General features: G+C 37.4%; 1 protein-coding gene across 1 annotated transcript in view; it reads right to left on the bottom strand.

Moving 5' to 3' along the window:
* Window positions 1-20,745, bottom strand: part of Dcr-2 (Endoribonuclease Dcr-2) — a 396,960-nt gene that overhangs the window by 349,112 nt on the left and 27,103 nt on the right. Inside the window, exons 3-4 of the mRNA XM_067143947.2 lie at window positions 15,025-15,202; window positions 6,295-6,456 (exon numbers count right to left, since the gene is read on the bottom strand). Coding sequence (XP_067000048.2) covers window positions 6,295-6,456; window positions 15,025-15,202 — 340 coding nt within the window. The remainder of the gene's footprint in view (window positions 1-6,294; window positions 6,457-15,024; window positions 15,203-20,745) is intronic.

Raw genomic sequence — 20,745 nt, 5'->3', positions numbered from 1 at the left:
CATAATCTATTATCCTTTTGTCAATCAATTAGCCCCATCGTCGTCATCATCACAGAAGTTTGATACATCTAAAATTCGAGATGGACCCACTGCCATGAATTTCTATAACATGACCACCGACGTGCTGGCAAGTGCTCCAGTCAACACAAAAAATGTTGAGCAAGAACGGGCTACCTAGCGGAAAGTAATCACAGAATCAGCTGAGAAAACCATTGGTTTTAAGAAAAATGTAAGACAATACTGGTCTGATGACAACAAAGAGATTTTGTGCATCATCAATGCTAAATGAGAAGCCCATTTATCCCTTCATCATCTTCAGACGCAAAAGAAACCTTTCTCCACTCTTCTCAATCGGAGTACAAATGCTGCTGAAGACTTGCTCGATGTGCCTCTACATCCCCAACAACCATGGATGGCTCTTCCACCAACATTCAAGGAATTCAATGCTGCTCTCAGTAAACTGAAAACTGGCAAGGCTCCTGGCCCAGATAACATTCTTCTGGAACTGATTCAAAGTGGAGGCCTAACTCTAAAGACCAGATTTCATACTCTTATCCTCTTAATATAGGAAACCTGCGAAGTACCTGGTGACCTTAAAAATGCCACTATCATTACTCTTTTCAAAAAAAGGTTATTGTAGTATTTGTGGCAACTATCACGGTGTGTCATTAATATCTATAGCAGGTAAAATTCTTGCTATTTGCTCATTCACCTGCAGATTATTTCCGAGAGGATCCTACTCGCGTCGCAGTATGGTTTTCAAACATCCACAGGCACAACCGATATGATCTTCTGTGCAAGGCAAGGCCAGGAAAAATGCAGAGAGCAACAGATTCCTTTATACCTAGTGTTCTACAATCCATAAAAGGCTTTCGACTCAGTCCCAAGACCAGCTATGTGGACAGTACTGAAACACTTCGGCTATCCACAGCATTTTGATCTAGTCAAGGGTCTTCATGATAACACGCCTGGGCAAATTGTTCATCAAAATAATATCTCATACATTTCCAATCACTCACAGATTGAAACAAGGATGTGTGATTGCTCCAACACTCTTCGCTCTTTACCTAGCTGCGATGCTATATGGAACATCTAGAGACAACCAAGGTAAAAAGTTCAAATATGGCTTTGATGGGGGACTATTCATTCTGGCTAGACCTCACTCCCAAATGCTTACTAAGATTTCCTCCGTTACGGAATTGCAGTATGCAGATGACGCTGCCGCACCTGCAGCTCTCACACCAGAGGAGCTGCAATAGTCAGTCAGTTGTTTCAAGAGTGCTTGCGATCATTTTGGTCTTTCCATTAATGTTCAGGAAACCAGAGTACTCTCACACCTGGATCGAACCTCCCACCTTTCAATATCACCAATGCGGATAGATACTCCACTGGAGCAGGTCAACCGCTTTTTATATCTAGGAAGTATCCTCTGAACAAATGCTAACTGCTCACAAGATGTTGATAGGAGAAATGGTGCGGCCCACTCACCATTTGGACGTTTATCTCGTCGTGCCTTCATGAATAAGTACATTACAATGTATACCAAGATCATGGTTTATCATGCTGTTGTCATATCAACACTGCTTTACACTTGTGAAGTTTGGACCTCTACCAACAGGATATCAAAAAGCTAGGGTGCTTCCATCTGTGAAAACTTAGATCCATCTTGAACATCAAATGGGAGGACCAGGTCACTAACCTTGCAGTTCTTGAGAAAGCACATGCTATAAGAACTGAGGCTACCATCATTGGCCACCGTCTCAGATAGCTAGAGCACGTCCATTGCATGAGTGAAACCAGGCCGATTAATCTTAACCTGGGAGCGTGCCATGGAGAAAACCTTAACATCTTGTTTATTCTATTTGTACGAGAGAGTGACTTTGACCAACTGTGCTTGTCTTATTGTTCTCAGGGATTCTGGTAACCAACTGTCAAAGTTAGTTTTTTTTCTATCTCTAACTCTGTCCCTGTGGCGATTGTTACCGTTAGGTATTGTCTTCGATGCGGAAGTATGATCCGCGCGCGACTCTTGCAGATACAATACATTGTTGCATTTAGAGGTGAGTGTGACTGTGTTATATTCAGTATATAATATATTTTATTCGTGCTGTTTTTCCTTTACTAACATAATGGATGTCAACGATGAGGAAAGGATTAATAAATTACTCATGAGTGTGGAAAAAGAATTTGATTGGAATGACTCACTTTTACGGGTGCAGATTTTGGCTTGTCTGCTTCATTTTGATGGAAGTGAACATGAATCTGATCAAGATACTGAACTGACTTGCTGTATATTCAGAAGAAATATGTGTAGCAGAAGATAAAGTTAGTGAAGTATAAGTAGACTCGGAACATGGAGAGAATATTCTACCACATAACACAGAAGCTACTCCACAATACACTGGCAAAGATGGCGCAACTGTTTGGAATATTCACTGGCCCTTAAAAACGTGGTCGTACAAGGAGACTAAATGTAGTAATTCATTTACCAGGCCCTAAAAGGTAGGCTAGAAACATTCACACCCCTTTACAGGCTTGGGAGTTATATTTTTCTAATAATGCATTGGATGACATAGTAACTTACACCAATGGCTTGAGAAGAAACAACAAATTTCAAAGGCACCGTGATGCGAGAGAGTCTAATCTTGAAGAAATTAAAGCCATGATTGGACTTTTGCAAATGGCTGGAGTTCATAAGGCAAAATACCTCGTCCTTTCTGATGGAACTGGATGGAACTGGAATCGAATTGTTTCGAACTACAATGTCTATGAAAAGATTCAAGCTGTTGATACGAGTTCTGAGGTTCGATGATATAAATATGAGGACTGACAGAATCATGATCGACAAGTTCACTTATCGTTCAAAAATAATAAATGTGTTCTTTAATTGTTAAACAATTTTAAATGAACCATTTTAATTAGAAATTTTTAACGGAATAAGTTTTAGTCTCTGACAAAATAGTTTATGGTTTAATCATTGACAGTGTTTCCGTTAACATGTTTGTATAATGTATCGTTTTTCACATTTTTATATACTGAATTTTAGTAACTGGCTAAACTTTTAGCTTCCATATTAATATAAGGTGCACTCATGAAGATTGTTTTTAGGCTGAAGATGCCCTAAATTGAGGGCAAAACATGTCCCATTTAACTGATAGTCTCTTTATGTAACCACTATAAGTGGAAATTAAAGTATTGAATAGGTGGATTAAAGAACACCTTTATTATTTTTGAACTGTAAATTTTCAAATTGGCCCAAAAATGAGATTTATAACATGTAATAAGTTCACTTATATCAGGGAATTATTTGAAGGCTTTGTCACTCTATGTAAAATAAGCTACAGTCCAAGGTAATATACAACCATAGATGAGATGGTTGAAGCATTCAGAGGAAGATGCAGCTTCAGGCGGTTCATTCCCAACAAACTGACCAAATACGGAATTTAAATTTTCTCTTTAGCAGATGCAAGAACATATTATGCAGTAAAGATGGAGGTATATGCTGAAAAGAAACACGAAGGACCATAGAAGGTGGACAATAGCCCTGCAGGTGTTGTTCAGAGGTTTATTTCCCTGATATCTCGAACTGGACAAAATGTCACCATGGACAATAGGTACACATTGATACCACTTGTTTCTAAACTTCTAAATGAGCACAAACTCACACATCGCTATTTCTACAGGCTTCCTCAAGACCAACAAACTCTAGCATATTTGGTTTCAGTAAGGACTGCACCCTACTGTCATACCAGACAAAGAAACACAAAGTCGTCTTGTTGGTATCGTTTATGCATGATGACGATTCAATTGAAAAGAGCTCTAGTGATACAAATAAGGCGGAAATTCTGACCTCCTACAATCTTACAACAGATGGAGTTGACATGGTAGATCACATGAAAAGTGATTATTCAGTGTTAAAAACTACTAACTGCTGGCCATTATGACTACGTTCTACATGCTCCAGAATAATGCAGGAATAAACAGTTTTGTGATATATCAAGCTAACCACAGTGCTTCTAGCCGTCGTGAATTCTTGGAAGACCACATCAATAGATTTGTGCAGGGAGTATATGGTTCATCGTTCCATATTGGAGTGCATTCCCAGACACAAAGATGCACCGAGAAATATTCTTTCTTTGGAGCCAGATGTACAAACACAGTAACACCAAGGAAGGGAAAAATCAGGTTGGTGTGCATTTGCGACCGATAAAAGAACCGTAAGTCTAAGAAGAAATGCACTGACTGATCTCGGTTTGTATGCCCAGAACACTCAACACAGTCAGGTATAGAATGCACCGCATGCGACAACAATGATGAAATGGCCTTAGAAGAATACTACTAAACCATGCGCTAAGCAAAATCAGTTTTATTGATTTTATATTACATAGTAATAAATTTTTATACAGTGTACAATTTTCAGATTTATGGAATGCAGAGGAACTGGAATCAAGCTGTTTTGAAATACGAGGTCTCTGAAAAGGCAAAAGATTCAGTTAAAAGAAATAAATTTTGAAAATGACTGACATAACTAAGAACGAAAAGTTGTATAACTTAGGAAATTGACTTGATATATTCTTATAATGACCCATCTTACGTAGTGTAGTATATAATGATAGAATATGAGATGTTTATAACAGCAAATATGGTGATCTTTCTTTGTTTAGATCATACACAAACAATGTGTACATTCTGAAGCCTGCTTCTCCTTTGGGAGAGGCAAGGCTGTGGAGTGGGGAGGAGGCGTGTCGCTTGTGGTCACGGTTTCAATGGCTTCCCCGAAGGAGAAGCAGGGTTCAGGATTCAGAACGTACACATCGTTATTTCACAAGACGGAAAGCTGCATCAGTTGCCGCTAGACAGAGCCCCTCCAAGGCCACAGCAGGTTGCAGTAATAACAAGATAAGATACCATTTTTTAAATAATAGGTTCCATTTTATTTCATCGCCGATTTTGGGGAAGCCCATTTCATAATAAGAGGAAGACAGCAATCAGCTTCAGGGATCCCTCATTAAACAAAATTCAAGAGACTCATTTTTCTATAAGACTCATTTTTATGAAACAAAAACAAACGACAACATTCACCTTGGATATAAGCAGCTGAAGAGAACAGTTTTGTAATAAAAATGGAACATCAGCAAGAAAAAAATATTTTTCAAAAACTTATAATGAACAACTAGGAAATATACACATCACAGTGAACTAAAGTGCTGGATACCAAACATTTTTTAACATCTGTTCAAATGAATAGAAATAGTTTTAAAATAGTTTAGAACGTAGTAGATCCATTTCCCTTCCCATTTCACTGCCACATTCAACTATCCTCATAGATTTTAATCATTTTAAATCTTTTGTAAATTCATATAGGTAGTTTTTTAAACGTAACAAGATACTTTTCTGAAGCCTTTCTCGTGGACAGTCGAGATTTCTTCTGAGGACGCAGAGCACAGTTCTTTGCGAAACGTTAAGAATTTCACCTTATTTTCTTGACACGGCATAAGCCCAAAAAGCTTATACACCATCATGTCTACTTTTATGATGTTTTTTGAGAAGATAAAATATGCTTTGTAATTTCACCTATGCAATGTAATATAGCTGAAGATGTTCCCAAGGAACGAAACATGTACTATAAATAAATAATTAATTTGCTTAAAGCAAATATAAGTATCAAAAAGGTGGATATTCACATTTACTGGTTTAATGTAAGTGAAAACCTGTTCCCAGCCCTGTTGACAGAGTCACGGCGGTATAACCGTTACATCCATTATGGAGGAAATGCTGTGATTTCAGCTAGTCCATTAGCTGAGAGGTGGCAGCCCCACCAATGGTCTTACTTCCTTCAGGCTAGCAACCCGTCGGAAGGACATTTGACTGCTTTCAAGTCTTGCAAAAAGTAAAATGCAAGACCGTAACGGGTCACATGGCCCAATACTTGGAAGGAAGATGATGATGATGATGTAAGTGGTATGTTCCTAGCTGAAAGTGGATAGATGGCATGGAATGACATTAGTAGACAAATAAGTCTGAGTGGTGTTTTTAAAAATAGGAAAGATCACAATATGAAGATAAAGCTGGAATTCAAGAGGACAAATAGGGCAAATATCTGTTTACAGGTAGGGGAGTTAGGAATTGGAATAACTTACCAAGTGGGAAGTTCAATAAATTTCCAATTTTTTTGCAATTGTTTAAAGTTATTATTATTATTACTTAAAGAGAGGATAGGAAAACAACAGACAGGGACTCTGCCACCTGAGCAATTGCCCTAAATGCAGATCAGTAGTGATTGATTGATCTTACCTGTGCCATACTATGATCACTCTGTGGCTTATGGGTTTGTCCCTTCTTACGATTGCTAACCCCATGATGGCATTCATCAAATATTAGCAAGTTGACATGTTTTAGTTTAATATAACGATGGTGTAACAAGTCCAAGAATATTTGGGTCGTCATCACAACCACCTAGAAAGACAAAGTAAGCAGTTAGAAGAGTGCACATATAGAATTTTTTTGAAAGTGTTTGCTTTAGTTTAGTTTTGCTTTAGATAAATACACTGACCAGCAAAATTAGTGGATCACTTGAATTTTCAAAGGAAAAAACATATTCAATTGAGAAACATTTGTTTTATTATTTCCAATGATTATTTTCATGAAAAAGTTATCTGTCTGTTATTGCTCCCTTAGTTGCTTAAATAATTTTTCATGAAAATCACCATTATCATCAATGCCCCACTCCAGTCGCCCAGGTGTGGTTAACAAGCCTCCTCCACTCCTTTCTGTCCTTCCACTTTTCCTGCTATATAATTCCACCAGATCCAATCCAGCTTCTGTAATACCCTTCCAAATCTGATCCATCCACCTTCTTCTCGGTCTTCCAACTGATCCCTTTCCCTTAACTTCTCTTTCCAATTCCCTTCTTGCTACCCATTCCTTTTACAAGCCCGAACCATCTCAATCTTGCTTTCTGTATGTTCTGTACTAACGGTTCTAGATTTAGCTCTTCTCTGATTTTAATATTTTGAATTCTATCTCTTCTTGTCCTTCTAACCGATGTTCTTAAAAATGTCATTTCTACTGCTTGGATCTTACTATTTTGTCTCTTATTAGTTACCAGTGTTTCTACTCCGTATGTTACAACTGGTATGAAATTCTGTTTATATAATGTTAATTTCGTTATCTTGGGTTCTTTGTCATCCCATAAAAGTTCTCGACTAGATGATAAGATGTTGAGTACTTTTACTCAGTCTGTTATTAATTTCAGGGTTAATTTCATTAGTTCCATTAATAATGCTACTCAGAAATGTAAACTGTTCTACATTCTCTAACCGTCTATGTTCACATGGCTTCTCTTTTCCACAGTGCACGACTACAGTTTGTTTGTTTTTCTTTTCTTTTTCTTTTTTTTTCTTTTTACTAATTAACAATCCAAACTACTCCAGAATTTCACTCCAAATGTCTAGTCTCATTTTTACTTCCTTTTCTCCCTTTCCCCAAATCACCACATCATCTGCAAATACCAAAGCATTCACTTCATCACTACTGATACTCTAGTTTACATGTTTTACGATTTCATCCAACAATATAATTAACAATAATAGCAACAGTGCATTTCCTTGCATGAGACCTTTGTATAAAATGTTTTAGTTACCACTCCCCACCTGTACAATGCTTTTACTCTCATGATACAACATTTTTATCTTGTAAATTAATGATTTTGGTACATTCCTTTTCAGTAGGCATTCCCATTCATATTTTCTTTTAACAGCACTATAAGCTTTTTCTAAATCCAAAAATATGAAGATGATTTCCTTGTTCCTTTCCAGATGTTTTTCAATTATTGTTCACACTGTAAATATCAAGTCTATTGTGGCTAAAGCCATGTTCTTCCTCTGACTGTGTTTCTATTATATCTCTCAGACTTTTGTCTATGACTTTCTCCATTATTTTTAGCCCACGTGATAATAGGGTTATACAGATGAACCTCGTTTATAGAGATTAAGTGGGACCGAACTGAACCGGATAATTGAAAATCTGGATAATCTGGAAAAACTAAAAAACAAATACAGTACATGTTACATAATATATTAACATAAGTTGTACAGTAATACCCTTTTTCAATTGTACAAAAATATAAGAACACTTTTCTTACCTTTACAACTGTTTTATGCACTAAAATAATGTGCAAGTTTTTTCTGTTTTACCTTTGTATAGAGCTTGCGCTCAGCATGATCACGAAGACGCTTTACTAACATCAGTTTCGCAGGTGTGGTTTCAGTCCCGGATTCTAAATAGGCCGTCAGTTTGTCCAGCTCCACTGTTGCCTCTCCATGAGCCATTGTTTCTTCTGATGGAGCGCCGGTTTTATTTTCGAATTCACCATCAGTAAATTAGTAGTGCGTTGCATTCAGAAGACACGGGTTCGAATCCCACCTCTGCCGTCCTGGGAAAGATTTTCCACGGTTTCCCATTCTCAATTCCAGGCGAATGCCAGGACGGTACCTTTGATAGACCGTGGCCGAATTACATCCAATTCCTGTCCTTAAGTATCCTTGGCGGAAAGGACATTCAAGACGAGTCAACCCCATAAAAGAAATACTGTACAAGTAAAAATAAATTTTCATTGTTTTCGATCCAGATAAACTGGAGATCCGGATTAATGAGGACCGGATAAACAAGGTTCTTGTGTACCTCTATAATTTTCACATTTCTTCCTATTTCCTTTTTTGAACAATGGTACAATGCTTCCTTGTTGCCAATCTTCAGGTATCCTTTCATCCTTCCACATGGCATTGAGGGCATGGTATAGCCACTGTAGTCCACTGCTTCCTGCTGCCTTAATCATATCAGCATTGAATTCGTCTTTTCATTGCTTTCACTGCCCTTTCAAGTTCCAACCATGTTATCGGGTTCTCTTTTTTTTTTTTTTTCCATTCATTATTTTCAAGACCCTTTTCATCACGGAGTATGGATCCATCTTCTATCTCTAATGCCTTGACTTTTTCTTGATTTATTCTTTTCAATTTTATCACTGCGCCGTTCCCGTGTCCAGGATGAATGGCGCACAAGAAAACTCCAGCTAGGGTCGGTGAGTATCTCAGGGTAGTCATCGCAGTATTTAAAAGTTTGTCAAAAAAAAAAAGACCCGACTCGTAACTAAATATTTCATTGACTAAGAAAAACAGTGATGGACATGTCCATCAAACGAGTTGTCGAGAGACCGGACACATTAAATTAGGCAATATCTAAATCAAAATTATATAATATACTAAGTAGCTATGAGATCCTCCGTGGCTCAGACGGCAGCGCATTGGCCTCTCACCGCTGGATACCGTGGTTCAAATCCCGGTCACTCCATGTGAGATTTGTGCTGGACAAAGCGGAGGCGGGAGAGGTTTTTCTCTGGGTACTCCCGTTTTCTCTGTCATCTTTCATTCCAGCAACACTCTCCATTAACATTTCATAGCATTTATTAGTCATTCATAAATCACTTTGGGAGTGGCGACCCCATTGCAATAATAGCCTATATATGGTTCATTCATTACATCCCTGACCTGGTCAAAGACTGGAAAACAGGTTGTAGCTTTTCATTTTCACTAAGTAGCTATGAAAGACATCTCAAAAATATCTTACTATTTTGTTGTCGTATGAAACTCCTCATTTTACCATAAGTCTGTGTTCAATTCTTAGGACAATTACTTTTCTGATCTATTCAACATTTCGTAGCATTGGCGGAAAGGATAAGATTAGTTTCGCATATCAATAGCAATTATATGCCATAATTCATCCAAAACAATAACATTTATTGATTATCCTTGCATTATTCATCAACTTAGCTTCCAACATATATATATATCATAAACAATCAAGTGAATTCTCAACTGAATCAAAATTTCAATGCATGACTTTGTATAACTTAACTATTGAGTGTAGAGAATACCATGATTAAAGGTACTGAGCGACTATAATCCACTTAAAATTATTAATATGAAGTAGGAATAACTATTCATGTTAATCAATGCCTGCCATAATCGATATTTCATAAAATATCTGAGTAGGAATATCATATTATAATACTCATTTAAATGAAAAATCATTCATATTAGGATTTATCTTTGATGATCAACTCCTATCTCACTATTAATGATGAGGATGATGCTTGTTGTTTAAAGCGGCATAACATCTAGGTCATCGGCCCCTAATGGTACGAAATGAGAAGAAATGTAATATCTCACTATTCACAACTAATGCCTCATGTTGTCATTAACACGTTGGGTGCCACGTGCCGCCATATGGCGTCACGGTGGTCTTCAAATTTGAGATGGCGTGACGCCATATGGCGGCACAGTTGAGTTTCAGGCGATGCACCATAATCAGCTGTGACATCTATGCACGTAAAATTGGTACTACGTGAAGGGCAAACTTCAGGGTCTATTCCAGCTATGTATTTTTACTCTGTGCCACCATGTGGCGCCACAGTATTCTTCCGAAGCCACTGACTGGCCAGTGGTCATTGTCACAGGTGAAAGCGTGCCAGGCATTGTTTATTCCTCGTTTACGTACGTATTATCACTCAGTTTATATAGTTGTGCAAAAATATAAAAAATGGAAGATATTGGTAATAATCTTACGAGGGAACACATACATGTGTTACACTCGGATTCGGTTGAAATTTGGTAGGAATATTCGTGGGAAGCAGTAGAATGCTAAGGTGAAAACTGCATGTACCCAGCGCAAGTTTAAACGCCAAATTTGAACAAATAAATAGTCATAAAATTAGAAGTGCCGCGGGAGTATCGGGATGTGGCGGAGAGGTAGGGAGGAGCGAAGCAGCGGACGTGAACCAACCGGGCTGCATCGAGGTGCGCTAACAGCCAGGTAGCGTATAGTTAGGGCGTTCCCCTTAACTTCCCGATCAGATGTGCAAAACGTAAATATGAAAATAGCACATGAAACAAGTGTACAAAGGACGATGTTTGAACAACGATGCCAATAAGGTTTGAAAAATTACAACGAGTAACAAGAACTCGGGTGTGCCGAGACGCATTTTTTCATTGTTTAGAGTTATCAGAAAACTGTTCACAACAATATGTAATGTAATATAAGTACTTGTTTTGCATTTTACTAGGTTTTCATAAATATTGCGTTAATTTGAATTAGCAAATAAATATCCCATATTTGAAATTCGTACTGCACATTCCAAGACAAAAAACACTGTGACACCATATGGCGTCACGCTATATTTTATCTTTCCTAAAAATTGATGTGACACCATATGGCGTCACACATGACCATGGTATGGTGAGATAAAATTTACTTAGTACATCATATAAATACATCCCAAGATTATATAAACAGACTACAACGCGTACAATTGCTTTGGCACCAGCGGAATGCAATTCAAAAACATGCCTGGCACCAGTGGAATAGTGTGCTACAATCGGCTCGGCACTCAACGTGTTAATCTTGACCATAGTGGCCGGTATTGGATCCACATTGACTTAATCACAACAAATATATAAGTAAATGATCCGCCTAGTCAATACTATATATTGATTTTTATTTATCTTTCACCTCCACATCAACATGTCTTGTATCTTTTTATCCATATCTAACCTCTTCTCACTCATTTATGACAATACAGCTTCTCAATTTTATATTGCGGCCCTTTCGACCCTTTATAATAAGGCAAGACACCAGCCAACATTATGAAACAATAATGAAGAAAGGGACCGCTAGATTGAGAAGATATTGAGAATGCTGCTGTTTCTAAAGCTTTAAATTTCATTGGTGTTTTTTTCCTTGTCACAGGCTTTTCGCCTGCACGTTATATCAGGCTTGGTTTCTCATAAATGTTTCCTCCCGCTCTCCTCCTGACCAATTTGATGTGATGGGTTTCTACAAGGATGATTTCGACAGTAATTTCAACCTGTTTTGTCATTGTTACTAAACCAATATTTTGTAAACTATGAGGTCCACAACCTCACCATGTGCTACTATTGTTCATTTCCATCTGCATCATTTGTTTTTTTCATTCCTTTGTTTCTTAGGTTAACACAGTTTTTAGTTTCAATTATTATTTTAAATTAACACCTGTTTCACTGAATTTTGTTGCAATGAGTTGTTTTTTGCTCCACACATTGATGTAAATATTGTATATTTGTGCTAATTTTGTTTCCGTCTAGGCTCTCTTTTGTTTGTTTTTTTCATTTGCTCCTTCATTATGTTTTTTAGCATTTTTTCAACTTATATTATGTAAATTATTCCAACCCCCCCTAATTTTTCACTGAAGATGGCTCAAGCGAGCCGAAACATGTTTGAATTTGTTTGCTCCGTCTAATGACGGAATATATGATGTATTGAATTAGGAGGATACTATAATTTTTCACCTGTGTAAAGTGAAAACCATCAATACGGAATGATTCTAATATCTTGTAATATAAACCTATATTTGTTAACATAATATCCTACATTTCATTTAAAATCCTATAGCATTCTACTCTCAAATACTTCACATATGTTATGGCATGATTCACTATGAGTCATTAATGTTGTAGACATTACACTATCATACTATTTAGTCACTTTCCTAACTAGAGATGGTCTTATTTTTATATGAAGACTGCCCATTTCTTTCATTATAATGACACACTATTAGGTCACTCGCGAGAAACTATCTTAATTTGATTTGTTTCGAAGACATATACGATTCTCATCTATTAATCAAATGTAAGAAATCACCCATGTACAGAAACTAGCGATTAAATTCATATCTCTACGAAACTTTTCCTTTGGCCACCAGGATTGTTATTTCGGCTAGCCTTCAGCAGCCTTGGTCAGCCTCGATGTTCCGCCGCCAGTCACTGGGATGTTCTCGAAAATGCAGCTCTGCCGAGTCCGTCATATCGGCTGGATTTTCCCCGAACAGTCAGCCCACATTTTTCTTACAGGTCCACGACATAGCAGTCTTGCGCAATTGGAAGATACAAATTCATAGAAGAAAATAACTGAAACATCTTGACATAAGCAAAGCCTTCTAACATAATAAAATGATATCGAGAATCGGTTTAAATAGACGTTTCTCTCTCTAATTTTATGCAGACCTTCAATATGTCCACTTTTGCTTTATTTCTTTATACTGAATGTAATTGCTACTTAAGTTAGTTTATATAAATGGCATTTTATAGTTGATTCATTCTTTTACGAGCCAAGGCCTATTCTACGCCTTCTTCTTAATGCTTGGCTAATTGAATCTTGCAGTATTTCATGCATTTAGCATGAATTTATTAATATTACTATCATAATAATACGTTGTTCTTGCGTATAATTGCAATATATCCTTTTCTTCTTCCGCTGCTATATCAGTTTCAATGCTTTAACAAGTCGTCCGCTTTTCAACGATGTGTATTCAATTGTAATATTTATATTAGTGTTTGCGTTAACAATTCGAACCGTAATTTGTCTTATGCACTGCCTCTACAATCGTGACCATTACTCTTTCGCACTATTCTGTATTTCCTTGATATTCTATCACTTTATGCGTAATGTTTAATTTCACTAGCGGTAATCGCGTGCAATTCGACTCAACGAAATTGCTCTTAGAACAATGGAAACGGCACATTACTCTGTATAACAGTTTCTGATTTCCTCGACTATCTTGCTCAATTTTGTTAGTAAACTCTCGCCAACATTTCTCCTTTTCTTCCTTGATACTCCTCTTTACTTGTAGTTTCAATCTTTGGTATTCCACACATAACCTTTCTATCTTATTCTCATTGCTCTGATATGTTTTTTGCTTTTCCTTATCCATTTCTTTCTTCACCTTGTTCCCTCCTATTTCTTTTTTTTTATTTTGTCTGTGCATCACGGTGTCTCCTTTCCCTTAACATTTGCTTTTGTTTTCTCGCATACCTCAATTGCTGCTTCCACAAATGTCTCTCTTAAATTGTCCCACTCTTCTCCTCCACCTCGTATTTCCGTGTTACGCAACTTCCTTTTTATCCAATCTTGAAATGCCATTCTTTTATCCTCCTCCTGCAATTCCCAAATCCTGATCTTTGGTTTCTTCTTCAGTACAATTTTAGGGCTTTTTACTTGTTTGAATTCCACAATTAATAATCTATGATCACCTTTCATACTTTCACTGGGGATTATCTTTGTATTCATGACGTATCTTCCCCATTATTGATCTGTTATTATAAAATCGACGTGTTTCATACTGTCCATCCCAACTACATCGGCTGATCTTATGGCTATTCCTCTTCATAAACCATGTGTTCTTTATTATTAGATTATTTCTGATACAAGAGTCCCAACAGTTTCTCTCCATCTTCATTTTTCATTAAAATAATCCAGGTAAATACTACAACAAATGTTTCACAATTTAACATGCTCTCTCTTTTTTTTCTCACATGGCATTGAATTTAAACGTAAACGTTTGACAATCCATAGAAAAGTTGAAGTTATAGAGTGTGTATGGGGAAAAACTACAGTACATACAGTATTCATGTGCTTGCACATATTATGAAAACAATAGCCTCACACAAGTGGAATTTTGCAACAAATAGATCACATAATTACGGCAGTGGCCAGAAAATAATGACGAGAGGAAGAATAAATCTGCAATAACTGAAGGTCTTGCTGTCAACGGTGTAACCTCCCTCCCAGATACAGGCAAACTGTTACATCCCTTCGATGACCGTAAATGGGAGTTTTCACAATATATAATGAAGTCTGAAAAATATCATTTCTGACCTATGTTTGATGCGATTTTATCATATGAAGAAGAAGAATTGAGATATTCATGATTATCACACTTTTCACAAACATTCCTGCTAACCCTCTGATTAAGAGTTGTTCGATAATTCATCAGCAGTGGGTAGCTACATTAATGTGATCCACAAAGAGTCATTCCTGCTGATATACCAGACTAGATGACTAATAAGAGATCTTGAAGCAATTATGTGAATTATTCACCTACTGTTTGAAGAACAAAATTATTATTCAACAATAATTACTGTACTAGGAACATACCTGATATTTATTTAAATGCTCAAGCCACACTTCTTTTGTCCAGAAATCCACATTCATGTCACCACTGAAGTGGCCTACACTGAGTGGTGTATGTCTACGGATGTACTGGGCCTGCTGCATTACAAGGGCTACTGTGTTCACCATAAAAAATGTCCTTTTACCACCATCCTCAACATCTCTGAAAAGATCAACAAATAAGTTACTTTGCAATCACTCTAATATATAATAGAACTATCAGTTATAAGTACTATTTACCTGATGGAATTCCTACATAAATAACTGATTCGACATTGTTTTGGCAAAGGGTGACATAGTTAAGTCTAGCTATTCGGCAGAGAAGAAATCTAATACGGTGGAATATCAGATGGAATGGGTGCATAATTTGAAGTACTCAAGATGTATTGTATATTCTCTTAGTATTCTAACGAGGAAAGCCTTCCATCTGTAAGTCTCCGATCTGATTGAGATTTGGTACAAGGACTTCCGCAGGAATGTTTTATTGAGTCATATCAAACTTGCAGTTGTATACTCAGTACCTGTTTCGGGGTGTCAAAGTTTGCTTATTTAAGCACCACATATACATGAGTGAGTGGCGGGAAGCAGGTACAGGTGGGCCGGCTGGCCAATTTCATGTGTCACGCTCTCTCTCTAACATACACATTAATTCCCCACTTCTACCTGCTACCCGCCGCTCACTCCTGTCCATGCGGTGCTTAAATGAACAAACTTTGACACCCCAAAACAGGTACTAAATTTATGACTAGGCATCTAATTTTGATATGGATGAATAAAGCGTTTCTATTGAAGTCGTCGTACCAAATCTCAATCAGATCGGAGACTTACAGTTGGAAGGGCTTCCTTGTAAGTGAAGCAATCAAGCTGCAGTAAAGATAATGCAGTGAGTTCACAGTTGCAATCTACAGTATGCTATAAGAAAGAATTTAGCTCACCAACTAAATTATCTTCACAATGGTCTGTTTTCTGGCCAACTAGCCAACTAAAGCTCGGTGGTTATGAATTTCATGAATTTCATGCTGCACACACTGCTGCGCAAGGTCCCATTTGTTCAGCTTTGAACTGAGAGTTCCACCCATTCAGATCACCACGCAGAGTGTCTACTTAGAACTCCAGAAGAATTCTGCTTAGACATTTTTTGGCAAAGGGTGACATAGTTAAGTCTAGCTATTCGGTAGAGAAGAAATCTAATACGGTGGAATATCAGATAGAATCAACCTTGCTGGCTTGGTTACCTAATACACCAAGTTATCAAAATTTCTGCTTAAGCTGATACAGTGTATAATCCACTCCTCACAGATTCTTCTAGAGAGTATCATCTACACATTTGTTACTGAAACATTTGTACATACTTGTATACTTTTATTATAAGTGTCACATTATACTGTGTTCAATCTTAGTACCATAACACTCAGTACTGTATTGCCAGGACCTACTGAATTGTATCTGAAACACCATGTGTCTAATATTTGACTCAAGTTGATCCACAACATAGAGCATCTTTTGTATCTTTATAACATATTTGTGTACATGTATTATACATAGCTCACCTATTGTCACTCTTAATATTTCACTTTCATAAAGGGCTAGGAAAACAACAGATAGGGAATCTGCTACCTGGGCAACTGCCCTAAATGCAGATCAGTAGTGATTGATTGATATGCAACATTTCAGCACCATAGCACTTTGCCTACTTCAACCACACATCATAGTGTTAATTATATATTTGTTTCATACTGTTCTTACTGCTTAGAAACATGTTTTAGGATTATGTATTGCCAGCACCTACTGAATTATATCTGAAACACCAAGTGTCTAAAAAATTTGACTCAAGTTGATTCACAACATAGAGCATCTCATTTGTACCTTCATAACATATTTGTGTACATGTATTATACATTGCTCACCTATTGTCACTCATAATATTTCACTTTCATATGCAACATTTTCAGCACCATAGCATTACGCCTAATTCAACCACACATCATAGTGTTAATTATATATTTGTTTCATATTGTTCTTACTGCTCAGGAACATGTTTTAGGATTTTGTCAAATATTGTGTATTGTTTAAATATGGCTGATGATGACCCCGAGTAAGGTTGAAACTAGTCCCATGTAATGTAAATACATGCAGTGTAAATGTAACTATGTACTGAATAGGTGGAAAACTTTTATGTTTATAATTTATATGTAAAGCTGGGTGGACTCCGGTTATCTTATTCATAAGTTAGAAGTAACGGACATGAAAGTAGCTAGATTGACTGCTGGTAATAACAGGTGTGAACAATGGCAGAAGGGTATTCAGTATTAGGAGACAAAGGATAATCTAAGATTAAACTCATGGATGAAGGTGTATGCATAAATCAGCTTTGGTAGGGGAGCCACCTGAAACAATGGAGGAGAAGTTACCTGGTAGAATAATGGACTTGCCCATGGAAAGTAAAAGAAACAAGAGGGAGACCAAGGCGATGATGGTTGGACCCAGTTTTAGCTGATTTAAACATAAGGGGTACGGAACTAAACAAGGCTACACAGCTAGCTGAAAAGGATTGCGGAGACTTACAGACTGAACGCTGAAAGGTACAACAGTCTATAAAATAGATCTATGTAAGTAAATTGGTAAGAATTATCAACAACATATCACCATGCCAACAACAGATGAGCTCAATCATCGAATTTTAATGGAACTATTACGTGTGTTGAACAATTTTATCTTCATTTCCACAGAACTAAAAAGCTATCGAGCTCCAGCATTATAAGAACATTCTTCGAATTTTATCATGCATTTTAACTTGACGTATTTGGTAACCCAAATCATAATTTAATGGGTGTTTGCGACATCTATTTTACTAATATTACAAGTATTTTCGGCTGATGACGACCAAAAAGAAGGACGAAACATGTCCCGATGTTGATTGCTAATTAAAGAAAAAACTTTTATTACTGTAAAGAGCCTGGACTGTACCTTTAAAAAGTATACTATCAATAATACCAAATTTGCAATGAAATTCATTTTATCCAATAATTCTGGGTATGCGAAAGGATACAAAAAAAGGTATACCAAGAGAAACAAACATTTCTCTTTCACCAAATGAGAGTAACAATGTTGGATAATACAGGCTTTTCAATTTAAAATAGACAGCATTTCACTGTCAGCTGATTCATCAGTTAGAATGGCATACCTCCCACTCCTGTTTCAAGCACAATGCATTGACAGTGTGCAAGGAGAGAGAGTATTATTAATATACCACAGCTTGATAGTAGGTGAAACCCACTGAGCACTAAAGCAAATGTTCCAAATTCTGTATTTGCCCTCCCAGTCACATTTTGCAACAGAAGCATAACCCACTTCACCATATTGCTTCTGCACACTAACCCCTTAGTTCTTACGTGTGTCCGTGTCATCTAGGTGGTAAATGAAAGCCGTGGCCTTTTCATTGTCTGGCATCTGATATCTGTTCCTTCCTTTCAATCTCTGCAACTACGAAACACCCGACGTTGGGAGGTGCCATATCGACCAAAGGAGAGTTTCTTCATGTGTGTTGTTCCGAGGTAGCTGTAATAAATCCGACACGTTTAGCACGAGCAGAGATATCCCACACAGAGGCAGCAAACTCTCCTGCAGAAAATCTGAGTGCTAAGATTGTTGTATGAGCATTCCTGGCTGTGCTCCCCACGCTGAGCAAGTCAGTTAGCGAATAATGTTATTTCTAGCAGTAACCTTCCCTTTCAGATCTTTGCAATGCTTCTTGAAGGATGGCGTGCAATTTGTCTAGACTCCTTAAGTTCTTTGAGCCTCACTCCTCCACATCACTTTCAGACATTGCCCACTTTCTCTGTTGCAAAGACGATAGGTGAAAACATGAGATTTTGACGGGTTTGGTTTAGACGATTTTCATCCCAACACACAAGGAGTTTACCTAAGGCCTCTGTTAACTTCTTCTGCACCTCTTCAAAACATCCCCCTTAGGGACGCACAGATGTGACCTTGCATTCAGGAGATAATGGATTCAAATCCCACTGCCAGCAGCCTCAAGATGGTTTTCCCTGGTTTCCCATTTTTCACACCAGGCAAATGCTGGTGCTGTACCTTAATTAAGGCCATGGCTGCTTCCTTCTCACTCATAGCCCTTTCCTGTCCCATCATACCCATAAGATCTATCTGTATTGGTGCAACGCAAAGTCAATTGTAAAGAAAAAAGTGACTGGATGTCATCGACATAGATGAATCACCTGGAGGGCAAAGTTGATTGTTGGTACAGATGTTGTAAAGTATGGGTGATAATACAGTGCCATGAGGTATTTTTTTTTTTAATCCATCCATCGACCTTTCTTTCCATGAGGAAACCGACTTCTGTCTTTCACTTACAGAGAATAACAATGTTAAAGAATCACCTGCCTCCTCTATGATATCACAACATAAACCAAGAGAAATAATGCACTCTTCAGCCACCTCTGACACAGGTTCACAAGAACGTATAGTAAATTCTTTCCATACACAAGTACAAAGAATGCAATAGTCCACCTTTTCAATACAATGAATATTCAGTTAAATAAATCACAGTATGGAGCCTCCATGGCTCAGGTGGCAGCGCACCGGCCTCTCACCGCTGGGTTCCATGGTTCAAATCCCGGTCACTCCATGTGAGATTTGTGCTGAACAAAGCGGAGAAGGCAGGACAGGTTTTTCTCCGGGTACTCCGGTTTTCCCTGTGATCTTTCATTCCAGCAAATCTCTCCAATATCATTTCATTTCATCTGTCAGCCATTAATCATTGCCCCAGAGAAGTGCGACAGGCTTCGGCAGCCACCACAATTCCTATCCTCGCCGCTAGATGGGGGCTTCATTCATTCCATTCCTGACCTGGTCAAATGACTGGAAACAGGTTGAGGATTTTCATTTCAACAATACGGCAGCACATCCAAAACCGCTGCTCCAACTTCGAACTAGATGATTCAAGTAGTACATCTGGCCGGACAATTACAAGTTCTGTATATTTTCTGATTATTCCCTAATTAGAAACAACTTATAAATCTCATTTGTATCCTGTACTGGCATCAACTCAACTAAGGTTTATGTTGAAGGAAGAATCCCACCTTTGAATACTTATTTGTTTTTTATGGCTAGTCTCTGTAATCACAAACATACTCCAGCTTAATATCTAGTTAAAGGACTAAAAAAGTACAGGTTTTGTTCCTCTGATTTGGAACATCTTCAGCTAAAAACATGTATAAAGATACAAAAACTGGCACATAGAAAATAAAAAATACTTATGATGGTGATGAGATAAAATATTCCTTCACATTGAGTTCACACACTCAACAAGTCAATGTTCAAATTTGTAATAAAATCTGTGTGTAAGGGATCCTAAAAATTGATCTTTCTTCAAAATGATGGAGAAGTTGCTATAGATTTTTAGTATGAACTCTAACTTGTGGATGATGACAGACTTAAATTTAAAACTAGAACAGCTGAGAATCCCACATTCCTAGAACAGCGGTAAGGGGTCATTTTGACCTATCATAAGAAATGCTTGGAAATGTTCAAATTAGAACTCTATAAGAGATGTATTTTCTTCTACTGTGTCTGCACAACTTTATTTTAAACACACGAGAGCTGACTTTAGTGCATGGACCTTTTATATTTCTGGTAGACACAGGCATAATCTCAAACAACTTCATAGTGTTTCTGTTTCTCTAAGGA

This window comes from Anabrus simplex, chromosome 3 (genome assembly GCF_040414725.1).
Source record: "Anabrus simplex isolate iqAnaSimp1 chromosome 3, ASM4041472v1, whole genome shotgun sequence".
Lineage (NCBI taxonomy): Eukaryota > Metazoa > Arthropoda > Insecta > Orthoptera > Tettigoniidae > Anabrus > Anabrus simplex.
The sequence above is the reverse complement of the archived record's forward strand: the minus strand, read 5'-3'. Positions and strand labels throughout refer to the sequence as shown.